At 45.7% G+C, this 19,350-nt stretch overlaps 1 protein-coding gene across 1 annotated transcript in view; it reads right to left on the reverse strand.

Annotated features, from left to right (window-relative positions):
- Positions 1 to 875: 875 nt before the first annotated feature.
- Positions 876 to 19,350, reverse strand: part of FBXO30 (F-box protein 30) — a 31,730-nt gene continuing 13,255 nt past the window's right edge. Inside the window, exons 2-3 of the mRNA XM_075267392.1 lie at positions 6,971 to 8,966; positions 876 to 2,087 (exon numbers count right to left, since the gene is read on the reverse strand). Of these exons, the coding sequence (XP_075123493.1) occupies positions 1,884 to 2,087; positions 6,971 to 8,953 (2,187 nt within the window). The 5' untranslated portion in view covers positions 8,954 to 8,966 and the 3' untranslated portion in view covers positions 876 to 1,883. The remainder of the gene's footprint in view (positions 2,088 to 6,970; positions 8,967 to 19,350) is intronic.

A 19,350-nucleotide genomic window follows, 5' to 3' on the forward strand; every position in this document is an offset into this window, starting at 1 on the left:
AATTAAAAAATGCGAATTTTACGTGAGCCAATGGTTTCAAATGCAACACAATCTTCTGGTCCTTTGGGCAATACTGCTAACTGGGGAGCCACAGGGGCCACTTCAGTCCATACAAAACACTATCTACGCTCCCTGCCCCCATATCCATGGCCTGTGTAGAGGAGTCTTATGACCATAACCCAAAAAGTGAAAAAAAAAAAATAGAAATAAATCAGCACTTTTTGCCTGGAAGGCACTGTAGTGGAGCTCAGCTACGGAAGACTTGCTTAGAAATAAAAATCTGTATTCCAAATGCATAATCGAAAACTGATTTGTCTCATCTCACAAAGATGATAAGTAAAACCAAACCAAAAAAAAAAAAAAAAAAAAGTCTTAAAAGTCCATCGCATAAATTCTTAGTCTTAAATATCATTCGGTAAAACAGAAGCAACAACGTTAAAAATGTAAAAGAAGCCGTAGGTTAAAATGGTAGGTGTGTGTGCGTGAGCGCGATGGCGTACAACCCAAGTCTGGAGTGGAATCCACTGTACATAAATAAGGGAGTTAGTGCAATTGAGAAGACCAAACATGCAGGGAAAAAAAAAAAAGTAATAAAACATTCCCCAAGAAAACAGCCCAGATCAAAGTCCTCCTTACTCCTAGAATATGCTGCACAACAAGAGGCTGAACTTGATACCTAGCGCAGTCTGCAAACTTCCAGAACCTGGAGATAAAGTGCTAGCATAGAATCAGATCCAGATACCAAGTGCTAGCATAGAATCAGATCCAGATACCAAGTGCTAGCATAGAATCAGATCCAGATACCAACGGCTAGCATAGAATCAGATCCAGATACCAACGGCTAGCATAGAATCAGATCCAGATACCAACGGCTAGTATAGAATCAGATCCAGATACCAACTGCTAGCATAGAATCAGATCCAGATACCAACGGCTAGCATAGAATCAGATCCAGATACCAACGGCTAGCATAGAATCAGATCCAGATACCAACGGCTAGCATAGAATCAGATCCAGATACCAACGGCTAGCATAGAATCAGATCCAGATACCAACGGCTAGCATAGACTCAGATCCAGATACCAACGGCTAGCATAGAATCAGATCCAGATACCAACGGCTAGCATAGAATCAGATCCAGATACCAACTGCTAGCATAGAATCAGATCCAGATACCAACTGCTATCTCAGAATCAGATCCAGATACCGACTGCTAGCATAGAATCAGATCCAGATACCAACTGCTAGCATAGTCAGATCCAGATACCAACTGCTAGCATAGTCAGATCCAGATACCAACTGCTATCTCAGAGTCAGATCCAGATACCAACTGCTAGCATAGAGTCAGATCCAGATACCAAGTGCATAATCTGTATTACTGGAAGGTATCTATGGGGTTAATGGCACGATAAGAGGTCAGGGATCCCATGTACAGTACTGATGGAAGGCCGATCTATAAGATTAATGGGAACACTCTCAGAGCGTCACAGGTCTGTCACGTAACGGGTCTGACCGATGCTAAACTGATGTGACATGTACATTCGGTTTTTGGTCAGGATGAAGGAAAAGGTTAGTATTGTTAAGTGCTTGTTACCGGCACTCATGAGCCAGGATCCCACAGATGGGAGATCCACGAGGAAGTTCTTGTCATTTACACATCTGGAAAAGTCCAAAGTCCCACAAACGTTAAGGCATTTCTTACCACTTCCACCTAAACTAATTCTCTTTAATAGATTTATAAAAAAATAAACATCACTTCCAAAACCAGTTCTATACAGTGAGAGTGGCTTCTTAATTTAATATTAAAGTGTCACAGGATATGGTTTAGCGTCTAAAACCGGTGCTCGAGCGTTGGTGCTTGGAGAGTGGCCGTGCGCCTCCTATTAAAGGACAGGTTTCAGGACGGAGCGCAGTGAGCGGCCATCTTTTGTCAGTTCCCGAGTCACACACATGCAAGGTAGAGGGACTGCCTCTTCTCTCTTCTCCACAGTATTGTAGCTGCACTTCTTCAGATGGTCAGCCATGCTTACAATATCCGCAAACTTCCACTCTTTCACGGTGCAGAACGCAGTGCTGAACCGCCATACCTGAAAAACAAGAGCGACGTTAGCAAAGGTTTCCACCATATGGGGCAAAGATTCAGTTTGCCAACCAAGCCCTGTATGGAAGTACCCTGGCCGAGGTAGAGAGGAGGTTGGTGAAGCTACTTTGGCACCCAGCTTACAGGCCCAGCCGGCTCACTGGCTCCATTAACAGGAGTTGGGCGCTATTCAGATCACATTTGAACATGGAGGTCTATGTATACAGAAGGCTATCTGTTTGCATTTGTTGGTGTCCATATTTTTTTTTTGCATCCAGTAAATGGATGTTTTAATAAAATTATTCATCTGAAGAGCCTTACCCATATGTTCTTCACCCAGATGGATATTGAGCACAGACAACTGCGAATACCCCCATCCAACAGTAGTAGAGCATGCCTGAGCAACCTCTTTAATATTGATAAGGTCAAAGCCGTGTTTAGGACTAATTGACCAATAATCCCGAGTAACTGTCGTTGTCCTAATTGATTAGGCTGAGTGCCAGGCGGTAAAGAAGTCACACCACTCTATATGTTGGTATTAGTTCCTCTCTGAGCTAAGGAACGTGTGCTGACACTTATTTAAAACCACGGGGGTTAAATAATAGAGAAAGGAAATGATACAACAATAACGTAAGTTTTCATATTCATTCCTGATTGGCATGGGACATCTCAATCAAAAAGAAAAAGTCTAAGCAGTTCCATATATAGCCAGCTACTCCCGGTCCTGCGTGGTCACCTTGGGGAGCTGACGTTTGGTAGCAAGCCAAGCATTTGTTTTTCTTGCACCGGTCCTGGATGCAGGCACCATCTTATCCTATAACATTATACCAGTTTCAAGCATAAGCAACTATATCTAGCATTCAGCTTTAAAGGATAACTATGTTTTTCATACATTACACGATTATAATCTTCACAATAGGATGTTTGGGTGGTTTTATTTATAGCCAATTTTTCTATGACATTGTGATCACTTCAAGCCAGCAGAATGGTGAATGCAGGTCTAGATGATACAGCCTGTAACTATGTGCTCCCACCACCATGTCTTATCTCATATTCCATGGACAGGTCAACTACTGAGGGTCCAACCGCCTCCATCATAAGCCTAGAGGTCTCATGCCCAGTCCCCTGGTTAGATGGGACGACAACCGTCACTTACAGGGGTTACTCAAATCAATTGTATGACACTGCCAAAGATCACCAAGTACAGCGCTTGCCCACATTTATGGCAATTCCATATTCTGGAGTGGCACAGCCATACACATAGGCAAGCAAGTGACCACACAACTTTGCTTATCCGATAGTGGTGGGGGGGGGGGGGGTCCCAGTGGTCAGCCCGCCCCAAGTGATCACACACTTATCTCATATCCTCTGAACAGACAATTAGAATTGTCCAGAGAACAGACGTCTCCATAGAACAATCTCTACAAAAGAATGCCGCCCGAGTGATGGCCCGAGTCCCTGAATCCCCTGACCATCAGTGAATTTGGCTGGAAGAAATTGCTGTATAGTTAATGTTTTTTTTTCTATCAATGGACATCCCTTTAATAGCCTATATTTTCCAAGACTATGCTATGTGGTGTATACCAGGCGTATACACCACACGTTGCCTATATCATCTTTATGCAATATATAGTGTAGTCTCCTCCATTTCCCACTTACAACATGGACATACTGCAGTTTTTTTGTTTTTTTTTTGGGGGGGGGGGGTTTAGGTAGAAACTCAAACTCCACACTACATTTTTATATCAATGGGGGAGATCATGACAAACAGAGTTTTCTAGTTGTTGCCAACAAAGGATCCTCTTACTTTTGTTTCTGATTCCCTAGGAGACGGGTGCCCATCATCACCTTAGTGAGAGGTGACGAGAGCAGCGCCCAGGCCTTAGGACTCCCATCAGCACATGCACACATGTCTGTCACAATACACAAGGCTCGGGTGTCTTCCACCCCACAACTGCACAGTAACAGCTGCTTTCACTGCTAAATTAGGTTTGGTGGCCCAACATGCTGACTGGCGAAGACCATCGTCCCAAATCTGCTCGCCAAAGGATATAGTGCGGAGAAGAGAACAGGACAGACCAGGAAAGACTCGAGACAAGAGACAAATAGAACAGGACGATGCGGAACGAAAGGAAAAGCAATGACAGGGCAGGCCGTGAAGTGGATAAGCCAGATCCTATAAGAGCTTCTATCGTCCTCCTCCATCTAAGCCTACAAATCACCCAAATAGGATTATAATGCAATGTGCCTTATCACAAGGTGCAAGTCACGTCTCAAGTATCAGCAAAAAGCTCACCTGACAGACACAGAGGTGACGCATCGCTGGACTAAGCAGGATGGTTGTTTCATTGAATGCCCACCATTATGGGCAGTGGGTACGTGAGGGCCGACACACACAACAAACAGGGCTCTGACAGACCTCCAGTACAGAGGATTGTATGAATCGCTCCCACAGATTCCTTATCCACCGTACAGACACACGTGGCCCCGTCATGACACACCAGTCTCTGGTGTCACAGCACCCATTATGTGTCCTGTCATTGACGGCCTCGTTTCAAGTGGTGTTGTGAACAAGAAACCCTGACAGCTAAAGATCCATACAGTCTTAGGACCTGGATTTATTGTCAGTTCGGGATCAGACGACAGTCAGGTCCGAGTATGGGGGCCTTGGGGTGACCTCCCCAATCCTACATTAGCTCTGGAACTAAACACTGCCCCATTACTGGAGAGGACATGGAGAGCATAACAGCCGGCCACCCCAAGGGATACTATGAGGGATACTAACAGCCCTTTGATCTAGGCAGGACATCCTGCAGCCATGTTGTGTCTCATGGCAGGGCTTCCATCTGACAATTTTCAGCAGGATAATGCTCACCCACATCCTGATCCTCCTTCACCGAGCAACACTTGTATTACCAACAGGTTTATTGCCAATTGAGCATTTATGGCAACCTATGACTGTTCAGGATCCACAGGCCAAGCTGCAACACCTATGAGATATTCTGCAGGATACCATACGGACCCCGTATACTTCCATGCCCAACCAGATCTCATCTTTTATCCAGGCGGCCCAATAGGACACAAGAGTCTCCTTGCACAGTTTTCCCTAATAAGCTTCTCCTTTCGCTTACATATATCATTAGTCGCACAGAAGGTTTCTTTCCATTCCAATAACACTTCCTATGAACAATAAGGGCATTTTCTTGTAATACCTGCCAAAAAAATTACTGCACCTTCTCATTCAGACTGAAATAAAGACCGTTGATTGTTAAGACAACTATGGTTATGGGGCATGTTCACACTACGGTTATCGCTGCATATCGTTGTATATTGTAATGTCCCTCAAGAATAATTCAGTATCACACAGTGCAAGAAAATAAAAAGGGGCAGGAAAGTATACAGTATATAATATTTACTCTTAAAGAGAACCTGTCTGGAGACTTCTGCTACATAAGGGTTAGTTCACACGGGGCAAAATTTTGTGCGGGATCCACGTTAATATCCTGCCGCCTCCCATTGAAATCAATGAGAGCCGGTCATTTCCCTTCTCCGCAAGCGGTTTGTTCCCACTCGCGGAAAAAGGAAGCGAGCTGCCCTTTCTTCAGGCGGATTCTGCGGCTAATTCAGCCTTGGCGTCCGCCTCGCAACACCACCCTCCAGACTAGGGACTCATTTGGGCCTAATCCACAGCGGAAAGCCGCAATGGGGTGCCAGGATAACAGGAACCCCATGTGAACTAGCCCTTAATGTCCAATGGGTAGTCCACAGTAAGCTTCGCCCCATATGTGGGAGTCCTTTCAATTAGCTGGTAAGGCCTAGCGGAGAGGACAGCAGGGGGACTCCCTCAATCACTGTAAAACAAAGCAGTGTTTAATGGGCTAGCCTGCTGGCATGTTAGGCTGCCCTTTGTTCATGTGGCATGAACTTCCTGACAAGTTCCCTTAGGCCCAGTTCACATCTGCATTCGGGCCAATCCGTTCCCTTCTCCATATGAAAAATGCGAGCGCCGATGTGAACTGGCCCTTAAGATCAGTTGTTTTGCCTGAATCTCAGACTAGACTTTCTTAAACGGTATAATATTTTCTAAAGTATCAGCTGACTAATCTAACTTTATCCCACTTACGAGTTGGCGTAGCTTCCAACAACAATAACAACAACAAAAAACATCCAAAACTATGGTAGTGTGACACATTACGCCCCACCCATTTTCAGCATACCTACCCGTTCTACAATAAGCACTGCCCACTTGCCAGGTCAGGCACAGAAACTGTTAAAGAGGACCTTTCACCAATTTGGGCACAGGCAGTTCTATATACTGCTGGAAAGCCGACAGTGCGCTGAATTCAGTCGGCTTTCCCGATCTGTGCCCCGGGTAAAGGGCTATCTGCCCCGGTACTGTAGCTCTTTACAGTCAGAGGGGCGTTCCTGACAATCTGTCAGGAACGTCCTTCTCCACAGCAGCACCTATCGCACTGTACAGTGTGAGCGGGGAGGAACGCCCCCTCCCCTCCTGATAATACTTGTCTATGGACGAGCACTGTGAGCAGAGGGAGGGGGCGTTCCGCCCCGCTCACACTGTACAGCGCGATAGGTGCTGCTGTGGAGAAGGACGTTCCTGAGAGACTGTCAGGAACGCTTTTCTGACTGTATAGAGCTACAGTAGTGGGACCGATAGCTGTTCACCCAGGGCACAGATCGGGAAAGCCAACAGTGCGCTGAATTCAGCGCACTGTCTGCTTTCCAGCAGTATATGGAACTGTCTGTGCCCAAATTGGAGAAAGGTCCTCTTTAAAAAGGGTGTAAATTACTTAAAAAATGAGTTAATTGTCCCCACAGTGTTCATTATAGATGTAATGATTCAAGATGGTTGGGAGAATAAGAAATACTGACCTTCTCTTTGATTTGCCAGGAACTTCCATGTGGATACTGTCTTTTCTCCCACAGCAGAACCACCATGCCACGGGCTTGTAGTAAACTGGCACATACATCCCTCATAAGTCTAGACACTCTCGAAAGTTGGCACAAGGAAAATCCATCAAGGAACCCTGCAATGTGCTGCAGAACCTCATAAGGCAAACTACTAAAATGATCAACAGCTGGTCCTAGTGAAGAACTCTTTATAGATTCAATGTCAATGGGTAAATGAGGTTGAACCCCAAATGATTTCAAGTGTCTATCGTGGATAATTTTTGATCCTTGGGTTGAAGGACAAAACCTACGTTGGGAATAAGTACATCCATAATACGCCAATGGGCATCTCTGTTCCATCCAGCCATTTAGACCGGCGTGGATATCACCATGAACATTCTTAAAGTGAGAAGAAAACTCATCTCTTCTGAACAATTGTCCGCATACAAATGTAAACATAGACCTCTGCTTCGTTTGGTATCTTGCAACACATTCAAGAACCAAGTCCAGACCAAGAGTCTGAAAAGGACTAGGATTGGAGAGTTGGGGATTTGCATGGTCACAAGCAGAAGCTGAAGCTATCTCTCCGACCATGGTATTCGTTGCCAGGATTGCAGACGGAAAGGAGAAGGTTTGTGTTCCAAAGTCAACGTGATAACCGTCTACATTGCGACTGTCCGAAATCCCTCTACCACCAGGAGAATCCCCTAAACAAAATAGCAAAGCAGCTGTAATTAAATCGATACCATTCAGCCCCATGGGATCTTCTTGAACTTCCAAGTCTGAAGTGTCCACCGCTTTATTCTCCGTCCTAGCTTTGAACCAATAGGCATCGACCAAGAAAGGTCGTCTTCCAAAGACGGCGACGTTTCGTAATCCTTGATCGTCTTTTTTATCCAACATTTGTTCATCGGAGCCATTTAGGCACGGAGGAGAGGAGATCGGTTCAGCACCTGGCAAAGAACTACATTGACCCACAAGTTTTTCAACACCTTCTAAGGTGACCACAGCACCATTTTCATTCGGTCCCACGGCGAGCAGATTTTCTTTTCCCTGAGGAGCAAGCGTATTGTCATCATGGAAACCATTGCACAGAACAGATACCTGGCCAACATGATCGTGGTCGCTTTCCACCACATAACTACCATTTGTTCCTGGATAGAAGTCACTGGATCCATTCTGATACCTTTGCTTCAAGGAGCTGCAGGCCATTCCACTAGCAGCCCCGAAGCCTTCTTCATCATCCAATTCCTGATCGTTCAGGTTATCGTGACAACCATGGTGCTCGGAGAGCTGGAAATTTTTGTTCATCTCACAACTTGCGTCTCGCAGTCTTCCATTAAGCATTGCGATGTCTCTTGTGGCGTTATTCAGGATATCAAGAGCAGCAGCTAAACTTTTAGTGGTTTCGACTGTCGCTTGATAAAGTGCGCTGTAGGAATCTTCATCGCCAGATACACCATTAGTAATCATGGTCTCCTCCTCTTCTGCTTTGACAGGTATAGGTTCAGAAGGTTCAAGTTTTTCGGTCGTTTTCGATATCATGGTAGCCACTTTAAGAGATTCTAAGAGCATCCTTTGATCTTGCAATGCGAGCGCCATGTCTAGCTGTTCTACTTCATCGACGTCTCTGCTCAGATTTTCGTAAGATTTTCTATCCGCGTAGCTCACCGGCCACCTATTCCATTCCATAGTGCAGCAGACTACACTGGCGGGGCAGATCTGTAAATGTTCGGCTAGTTTATTACGAGTCATGACAAAAGGACATCCAAAACCGCTGTTTAAGCAAGGGACTCTTTCCAGGGGACACAACATTCGATGTTCATCAGCCTTGCATGAATGAAAGACTGCCCCACAGACATGCGGACAGCCTATCAGATCACAGGAAATTCCAGTCTCTGGTCTTATCATGCAGCGTCGACTGACACAACAAGCACAATGCGAATGTTGAGGTTCTTCACCCATGGTGAGGCCAGGTCTGAAAAAGAAAAAATATTAAAAAAATTACTATTTTTGATATTAGAATTAGGCTTATTTCCAAATAGAAACTATTGCTGCCTATAAAGGTGTCAGAGTTAGGCTGGTCTTATAAGACAGTAAGCTTAGGCTGCAAATGGTGCGCAATTGTGGGTTCTCACTTGTGTACACATTGTATTTAGAGATGAGCGAGTACTGTTCGGATCAGCCGATCCGAACAGCACGCTCCATAGAAATGAATGGATGCACCTGGTACTTCCGCGTTGACATCGGCTGGCCGCTTAACCCACCGCGTGCCGGCTACGTCCATTCATTTCTATGCGAGCGTGCGGTTCAGATCGGCTGATCCGTACAGTACTCGCTCAGCTCTGATTGTATTCAGTGCAGCCTCTTACACCACCAGATATTTTATCCGTGGTGAGTTGAGCCGTGGCCGATGTTCGCCCTGAATACCGCAGGTCTGCAAAGTCACAGACATCACGGCCTGTCCCATAGAACTGTACAGGTGCATGCAGCTGGACACGGACGTCTGCAGAATGACTATTTGGAGTGAAATTTAGTGTTGCTGATCAGCAACTTGCGGACCGCAAAAACCACTACGGTCGTGTAAGATCAGCCTTACTGATGTTCTATGGACGCAGGCAAGAAAAGCCTCAGATTGCATTATTTTTTTCTTTTTAAACAAAAAAGTAAGAAGCTGCTGATTTTCTGCCCTTATTATTGACCTGCAGCGTTTCTGAAATCACAGCTTTTCTGCTGTGGATTTTTTTCTGCAATGTGTAAATGGTATTAGCCAGGATCCCATCCAGCTTTAAGGGAGCCTTCACACCGAGTAAACGCTCACTCATTTTGGCAAAATACACAGGTAAAAAATACACGTCATTGACGTCAATGGGAATCTTATTTTTACACGTATATTTTGCCAAAATGAGCGCACGTTTACTCCATGTGAAGGCTCCCTTACTGCCACAGCAGAAACGCTGTTTTCACCTTCAGGCTAAGGCCCCCACGCTGCAGAGATGAAAATTTTTTTGTTGCAGATTTTGTTGCGGTTTTTGAGCCAAAGCTAAGAAAGTCTACAAAAGTAATGAGAAATATATAGGGAGCTCTTATTGTTCTACCTTCTGCTCAATCCACTACTGGCTTTGACTCAAAAAAAAAAAATGCAACAAAATATACTGTGCACTGTCAGCTTTTCCGTTATGTTCCCTAGGGCTGGAGATATCGGTGCCACTGTCAGATGGGGTGTTCCTTTACTGCCCAGCGATGATGCTTAACTGTGAGGAACGCCAACTGTACTCATTCATAGGGTAGTACTGGGGGGGGGGGGGAGGGGGTCATTAATAGACGGGAAATATCACCCCCTCTGACAGTACAGGGCTACGGATAGTCAAGAGGGGCGTTCCTCACAGCCCAGCTAGACTGTCAGGAGCGACCTGACAGCGGGCAGAGAAGGGTAATGGCACAGATATCTCCAGCTGTGGCGCACATAACCGGAACGCAGACACTACACTGAATTCAGCACACTGTCGGCTTCCTAGTGGTATATAAAACCGCATGGGCCTGAGGATATGAAAGGTCCTCTTTAAGTAGGGGGTGTTCACACGTAGGAATTGAAGCAGAATTTGGAGAAGTGTGTCACTGTATTTTACCTTTATTGGACAGGGCCTAATTCCGCATTCAACACTTCCCATTCATTTCAATGCAAGTTCTCAAGCAGAATCCACCTGAAGAACGAGCAGGACGTTTATTTTTTCCGCTAGCTGTAAAAACAAGATCAGCTACTACCATGCAATGAAACGAATGGGTATACAATAATAAAATGAAATAAATTAATTAAAATAAAATGTATTCCTACATCCCTGTGATTGGAAAAATACAATTAGCTAGGTGGTTGATAAATTACACAATGTATAATTGATATTTTTATTTTGCAGACGGTATATTTCCAACTACTCCACCCAAAACTGACTCCACAGCCTTGAGTAAAAAAAAATAAATGAATATATTTTATGTAAATATTCTTATTCGCTGTACAATGACATGACCTTGTGCTGTAGTTGCTGTATCATTTCCTCACCATTTAAAAAAAATAATTTTAAATTAAAAATAAAAAATTATCAAATAATTCTACCGCGGCACCCATCACTGTCCAGGCCTCATGTATACTACACTCCAGGTTTGCCTAGGCTCCTGATCTGACACCATCTTGGCTTTTATGCCACATTTTTCCTTGCTTTTCCCTTTGCTATCAATCCCAACCACACTGCATAGGCAGCTAGAGACTGTACTAGCTGTACCTGCTTTTCCCTCGCATTTTTTGCCCTTTTCAGGTGGAAACCAAACAGAAACCACATGGACCCCATTTATATTCTATGGGGTCTGCGGATTCCCTAAGGTAACCGCTTTTTTATATGGATTAGGTTTCTCCATGTGCCTCACATTAGTAGCAGTTAACCCCTTCATGTCCCTTATATTAACCCCTGTGTGCCCCATATAAGGGTTACTAATATGTGAGACACATGGGGGTACTGATAAAGGACCTTAATTATGAAGACACCTAATTATTACCTCCATATGTCCCACATATCATTAATTCTTATTTGAGGCAAACAGGGGGTTAATGTGAGGGACATGATGGGCTTAACTGCTATTACTATGATCCCCATGGAGTTACTAAGCTATAATACACACGACCAGACTTTTTATCTCTAAGGGTGGATAAAGTTATGGAGTATTATATTATATTTCAATGGTCCCATACATACAGCCGTTGTTTTTGCGGCTTTGTGTCCGGGCCAAATTGAAGAGCTGCAACTTATGACTGGCTTATACTCGAGTCAATAGGTTTACCAAGTTTTTAGTGGTAAAATTAGGGGCTTCGGCTTATACTCGAGTATATACGGTATTTTAGAGAATTCCCCTACATATGAGGTAGTGTATATGTACTGTATATACAGACAGCTACAAGAGTTGGGCTATACAGATATGCATGTGTTTGAGGGTAAAGGGCCGGCTCCACTGACTAAGCACAGTCACTCTGTTCCCTCCTTACATTACGAAGCTCTTTGTAACCGAGCTGTTTTCTAGGAAAGATAATCCACAAGAAGAGTCTGCTTGGAGAGAAAACTATAAATAACATTTCCACAGAAGTCCATGCAATGGTTTCCACGAACATAAGCAGAGTTTTATGAACGGCAGCTGAGCGGAGAGCTGGAGAGGGTATTTCCTGCAGAGGCCATAAGGCCGGCGGCCCCACAACAACCCGTGACCAGCAGCTTGTGCCTTCTGTATAACAGGATTATGCAACGTCTCCGCTCACGTAGGAGGCAGATCGCAGCTCACAGCACTAGGAACGTCCTCAGATCGCAGCACTGCTGCAAAACAGCACAGAGGAGAAACCAGGGTGTAATGGGGGGGGGGGGGGGGAAGTGTGAACTATGGCAGATTTTTATAACAATGCTAAAATAAAATGGTTTTATCTCCTTAGGTCTTAACTGATACTGAATTAATGGCCTATACATAGGATATGGAGGTCCGACACCTGCATAGTGTAGCGAAAACAGACGACTGTGTACACTGTGTAGTAGCAGACTCTATTCAATGTACAGAAGCAGAGCTGTAATAGCAGAGATCGGCCACTATAAAGCAGTCTACTCCCAGCTCTGTTTTCTCATTGCCTACCAAGAGCCTTAACAGATATGTTTTTTGTGCTGGGCCAGCTGTACCAATACTTACATTTTTGCTGGACAATATATAATTTTTAATGGTCCTATTTCGGAGTTACATTTTGTAATGTTTATGCAGTGTAAATAACATTACCGATATTAATTGAGCCTGTATCCCCAAATTAGATAGAGAGATATATATATTGTGAGAAAGTAACAGGCAGAGTGCTGGAGTCCCGATATATATACCCCAAATCACCCCACACACACTCTCCCCCTCGACTCCAACTCTCTCTCCCCCCCCCCCCCCCCCCCCCACTGTATTAGCTTTGGCAATGCCAAATATCTATTCGGACGTGCCAATAAAGCCTATTTGATTTGATATATCCCGAAGATTCCTGACCTATGCGTGGTCCAGGGTGGGTCTGGAATAGGTTGCGCCCCCAGGTGTGTGTCCTGGGCCATAAACGGCCGCAGAGCCTGCACTTTAAATTGTGGACGGGCCAAAAAGGTAAGGGAGCATTCACACGGAGTAAAGTGGCGCTGATTCTACCACGATAACTTGTGGCAAAATCAGCGCTGATAAAAAAAAAAAAAAAAAAAAAGATTCCCACTGACTTCAGTGGGTTCCGTCTTCCACATGGAACACATTGAAATCAATGGGTTAAAAAGCCTCCCATTGATTTCAATGTGTTATGCGCATTAAACGGAACCCACTGAAGTCAATGGGATTCCGTTTTGCAGCGCTGATTCTTACGCAAGTTATCGTGGTAGAATCAGCGCCACTTTATTCCGTAGCTCCCTCTCTGTGTCTAAGCACTTAGTCAGTGGGGCGAGTACTGACCATGGCATCTAAAGGGTTCACTTACCAGGACCGGAGTCACTTCCACTCTTGGCAGGAGCAGGACTGAGTAATAGAGTCCTTCACCTGCCACTGACCTCGGGGGTGCACAGACAGATCCACAGGACTCACCCTTATAAACAAGGTAAAAATCTACAGTCTGCTAAAGTGAAATCAGCCCAAACAAAACCCTATAACCTCAGCATTGTTTGTTTCCATCATATTTATATAGTTATTTACCCATTATGTATGTCTCTATGGCTGATAGGATGGCTCCATGTTGTAGAGACCTGCACGGAGCTATAATAGGACTATCCCTATACCCACTGCTATGTACTCACATGGCTCCAGTTTAGGGGTCTCTATAGCTTAGATTAAGGCATAGAAGTATTTTGCATTGGATTCCATAAAAATCTGACAGCAAACGAAATGGTGCCATGTCCTTATTACACAGCATGTGCACATTCTCCCCTAGACGCCTCGGTCACCTCCTTCCCCCACCGCATACACAGCTGATGCGGCTCGCTCTACTTGAGAACGCTTTTGGCTTCGTGTATTGGGCTTCTTGAGAGTTGTCAGGACAAGACCTCAAGAGTGTATTTAAGGACACAGTGTCATTAATCTCAGATTTCAGTATGGATCTAGCATGCAGCCGTATTGAAAAAGGCAAACGACTAAAAGTCATTAAATCTTGGTTTTAAAACTAAATGCAGATTATCGCAAGAATTCGGGTTTCTTCCTATCCGTCATCTATTTTACTTTTTTTTCCCCTTGCTGCAGCTCCTATAATAGCAATTTCAGAGATCCAGTTTGCAGTAGAGACCTGTGTAAGAGTGTTGTGAGCATGCTCTGTGTCACGTGCAGCAGTAATGGTGCAAGATGGGGGAGGAGCAAAGTCATTAACGACGTCATCCTTTGCTCCAGCTTCATAAAAAGGTGTTACCTTTCAACGTAAAAATGGCCACATACATTGAATGGTTACTGGCTGGACACACCAACTCTAGGGAGATCGATTAACAGTCCAATCTATATGGGCTCTCCAGACTCGCACCGGACAGCGGCTTTTGGAGAAAGGGACCAATCATAGTGATAAGTCACAGAGTCCCTCTCCTGATCCTCAGGGCTACTAGCAACGTGATACAGAATGGGCAACAGCCGCCACACCTTGGGTTGCTTCAATTACTGGGCAACCCCTTTAAAGGGATCCCATCATTAAAACACAACTTTCACGCATCTTCTTTCGGCACAGGCAGTCAAACTTGTAGACCTCGGGCAGAGCCGACTGCGTATGCGCGCAGCCACAAGAAAATTGGCCGCTTACACCGTAAGTGCAAATTTGACCGCCTGCGCTGGAAGAAGACGCATGAAGAGGACATTCCTGAAGAAGATGGAGGTGTCGCCGGAGAGAGTGCTCTCACATCACTGGGGACGCCCCCAGTGCTGTTTCAGCGCTGAGGCCCGCCCGTAGTGCTGCGAGAGAACTCATTAGCATACAGTCGAAAACCGGGATTTCTACCAAACGGCACTGCGGAGAAGACATCTAAAAGGTAGAAGAAGAATAGCCTTTCTTAAGGCTATTCCTACGTGTCAACCAGAAAAAAAAAAAAAATTGTGTTTTAATGACAGGATCCCTTTAATGATTTACTAATAAAATGATGGACTTTTAAAAAAAAAAAAAAAAAAAAAAAAAAGTGCTGGATAACTGCAATTACACTGGTCAATAAAGGTTGGACCAAGAGCACTCGCTGAGGTGAGCAGACCCCGTATGTATGTGATGGGATTGAACAGGATAGCTGTTGGCTGGACGGTTGCTCGTCCGACAGCTATCTTATGTGTACAGTCAGCATAATTGTCAGAAGACGAAGAAACTCAAGGGAATATATTTATATTCAGAATCAGAATGTCAGGATTCAGACAAACACGGATACATACGAGAGCTCCTTCATCATTTACTATGCAAATCTGCCAATCTAGTAATAAACTATTCCCAGTCTCATTGGCTATAAGCAGTAGAGATGAGCGAACACTAAAATGTTCGAGGTTCGAAATTCGATTCGAACAGCCGCTCACTGTTCGAGTGTTCGAATGGGTTTCGAACCCCATTATAGTCTATGGGGAACATAAACTCGTTAAGGGGGAAACCCAAATTCGTGTCTGGAGGGTCACCAAGTCCACTATGACACCCCAGGAAATGATACCAACACCCTGGAATGACACTGGGACAGCAGGGGAAGCATGTCTGGGGGCATAAAAGTCACTTTATTTCATGGAAATCCCTGTCAGTTTGCGATTTTCGCAAGCTAACTTTTCCCCATAGAAATGCATTGGCCAGTGCTGATTGGCCAGAGTACGGAACTCGACCAATCAGCGCTGGCTCTGCTGGAGGAGGCGGAGTCTAAGATAGCTCCACACCAGTCTCCATTCAGGTCCGACCTTAGACTCCGCCTCCTCCGGCAGAGCCAGCGCTGATTGGCCGAAGGCTGGCCAATGCATTCCTATGCGAATGCAGACTTAGCAGTGCTGAGTCAGTTTTGCTCAACTACACATCTGATGCACACTCGGCACTGCTACATCAGATGTAGCAATCTGATGTAGCAGAGCCGAGGGTGCACTAGAACCCCTGTGCAAACTCAGTTCACGCTAATAGAATGCATTGGCCAGCGCTGATTGGCCAATGCATTCTATTAGCCCGATGAAGTAGAGCTGAATGTGTGTGCTAAGCACACACATTCAGCACTGCTTCATCAAGCCAATACAATGCATTAGCCAGTGCTGATTGGCCAGAGTACGGAATTCGGCCAATCAGCGCTGGCTCTGCTGGAGGAGGCGGAGTCTAAGATCGCTCCACACCAGTCTCCATTCAGGTCCGACCTTAGACTCCGCCTCCTCCGGCAGAGCCAGCGCTGATTGGCCGAAGGCTGGCCAATGCATTCCTATGCGAATGCAGACTTAGCAGTGCCGAGTCAGTTTTGCTCAACTACACATCTGATGCACACTCGGCACTGCTACATCAGATGTAGCAATCTGATGTAGCAGAGCCGAGGGTGCACTAGAACCCCTGTGCAAACTCAGTTCACGCTAATAGAATGCATTGGCCAGCGCTGATTGGCCAATGCATTCTATTAGCCCGATGAAGTAGAGCTGAATGTGTGTGCTAAGCACACACATTCAGCACTGCTTCATCAAGCCAATACAATGCATTAGCCAGTGCTGATTGGCCAGAGTACGGAATTCGGCCAATCAGCGCTGGCCAATGCATTCTATTAGCCCGATGAAGTAGAGCTGAATGTGTGTGCTAAGCACACACATTCAGCACTGCTTCATCAAGCCAATACAATGCATTAGCCAGTGCTGATTGGCCAGAGTACGGAATTCGGCCAATCAGCGCTGGCTCTGCTGGAGGAGGCGGAGTCTAAGATCGCTCCACACCAGTCTCCATTCAGGTCCGACCTTAGACTCCGCCTCCTCCGGCAGAGCCAGCGCTGATTGGCCGAAGGCTGGCCAATGCATTCCTATGCGAATGCAGACTTAGCAGTGCTGAGTCAGTTTTGCTCAACTACACATCTGATGCACACTCGGCACTGCTACATCAGATGTAGCAATCTGATGTAGCAGAGCCGAGGGTGCACTAGAACCCCTGTGCAAACTCAGTTCACGCTAATAGAATGCATTGGCCAGCGCTGATTGGCCAATGCATTCTATTAGCCCGATGAAGTAGAGCTGAATGTGTGTGCTAAGCACACTCATTCAGCACTGCTTCATCACGCCAATACAATGCATTAGCCAGTGCTGATTGGCCAGAGTACGGAATTCGGCCAATCAGCGCTGGCTCTGCTGGAGGAGGCGGAGTCTAAGGTCGGACCTGAATGGAGACTGGTGTGGAGCGATCTTAGACTCCGCCTCCTCCAGCAGAGCCAGCGCTGATTGGCCGAATTCCGTACTCTGGCCAATCAGCACTGGCTAATGCATTGTATTGGCGTGATGAAGCAGTGCTGAATGTGTGTGCTTAGCACATACATTCAGCTCTACTTCATCGGGCTAATAGAATGCATTGGCCAATCAGCGCTGGCCAATGCATTCTATTAGCGTGAACTGAGTTTGCACAGGGGTTCTAGTGCACCCTCGGCTCTGCTACATCAGATTGCTACATCTGATGTAGCAGTGCCGAGTGTGCATCAGATGTGTAGTTGAGCAAAACTGACTCAGCACTGCTAAGTCTCTGCATTCGCATAGGAATGCATTGGCCAGCCTTCGGCCAATCAGCGCTGGCTCTGCCGGAGGAGGCGGAGTCTAAGGTCGGACCTGAATGGAGACTGGTGTGGAGCGATCTTAGACTCCGCCTCCTCCAGCAGAGCCAGCGCTGATTGGTCGAGTTCCGTACTCTGGCCAATCAGCGCTGGCCAATGCATTCTATTAGCCCGATGAAGTAGAGCTGAATGTGTGTGCTTAGCACACACATTCAGCTCTACTTCATCAGGCTAATAGAATACATTGGCCAATCAGCGCTGGCCAATGCATTCTATTAGCTTGATGAAGCAGAGTGTGCACAAGGGTTCAAGCGCACCCTCGGCTCTGATGTAGCAGAGCTGAGGGTGCACAAGGGTTCAAGTGCACCCTCGGCTCTCCTACATCAGAGCCGAGGGTGCGCTTGAACCCTTGTGCACACTCTGCTTCATCAAGCTAATAGAATGCATTGGCCAGCACTGATTGGCCAGAGTACGGAATTCGGCCAATCAGCGCTGGCCAATGCATCCCTATGGGAAAAAGTTTATCTCACAAAAATCACAATTACACACCCGATAGAGCCCCAAAAAGTTATTTTTAATAACATTCCCCCCTAAATAAAGGTTATCCCTAGCTATCCCTGCCTGTACAGCTATCCCTGTCTCATAGTCACAAAGTTCACATTCTCATATGACCCGGATTTGAAATCCACTATTCGTCTAAAATGGAGGTCACCTGATTTCGGCAGCCAATGACTTTTTCCAATTTTTTTCAATGCCCCCAGTGTCGTAGTTCCTGTCCCACCTCCCCTGCGCTGTTATTGGTGCAAAAAAGGCGCCAGGGAAGGTGGGAGGGGAATCGAATTTTGGCGCACTTTACCACGTGGTGTTCGATTCGATTCGAACATGGCGAACACCCTGATATCCGATCGAACATGTGTTCGATAGAACACTGTTCGCTCATCTCTAATAAGCAGCACTGGGGTCCATAAAGCCAAACGCTGTTCTTTTTGATGCCCTGCAAACAGGTTTGTGGATAACAAGCGCCTACAACCAACTAGACTGCGCTCTACTATTATTTTGCTTGAATGTTTATGTCCGGTTTGCTATTGGCAAGGCTCTTAACAAAGGCCACAAACAATATAGGAGTTCCTCTGGATGGCCAAGTACCACTTAGATGCACAAACTACACTAAATGAAAAGCACCGTCTTCTGTCAGGCCTTAAAAGGAAAGCAAAAAGATTTCCTGCACATTCAATTCCGGGCAGCGGACCAGATACATTTCCAACGACTATAAACAACCAGAAAGAAAAAAAACGTAGTCTATCAGGTTATTCCAGTAGAGACGGAGTCCAGCAGTATATAACCCTGCACACATAATAAAAGGCACATACTATGGGCAGCTCATTGCAGAGTATAAAGCGGGTACCTGGAGGATTCTTCATCCCTCACACGTGGAAAGTCATACAGCAAAAGCTATAAATAAAGCGCCAAGTGGTTGTAATGATGAAGCCCCTTTATCCCCTATTACCAGTAAAGGGATAAGTGTAGGACTGCTGGTCAGACCACTGGGCCCCCAGGGATCAGGAGAACAGGGGCCCACAAGTCTGCAGGAAATGCTGCTGTCCTTGCCCGACTAGTTCTCTATTTCTA

This window comes from Leptodactylus fuscus, chromosome 3, assembly GCF_031893055.1.
Source record: "Leptodactylus fuscus isolate aLepFus1 chromosome 3, aLepFus1.hap2, whole genome shotgun sequence".
NCBI lineage: Eukaryota > Metazoa > Chordata > Amphibia > Anura > Leptodactylidae > Leptodactylus > Leptodactylus fuscus.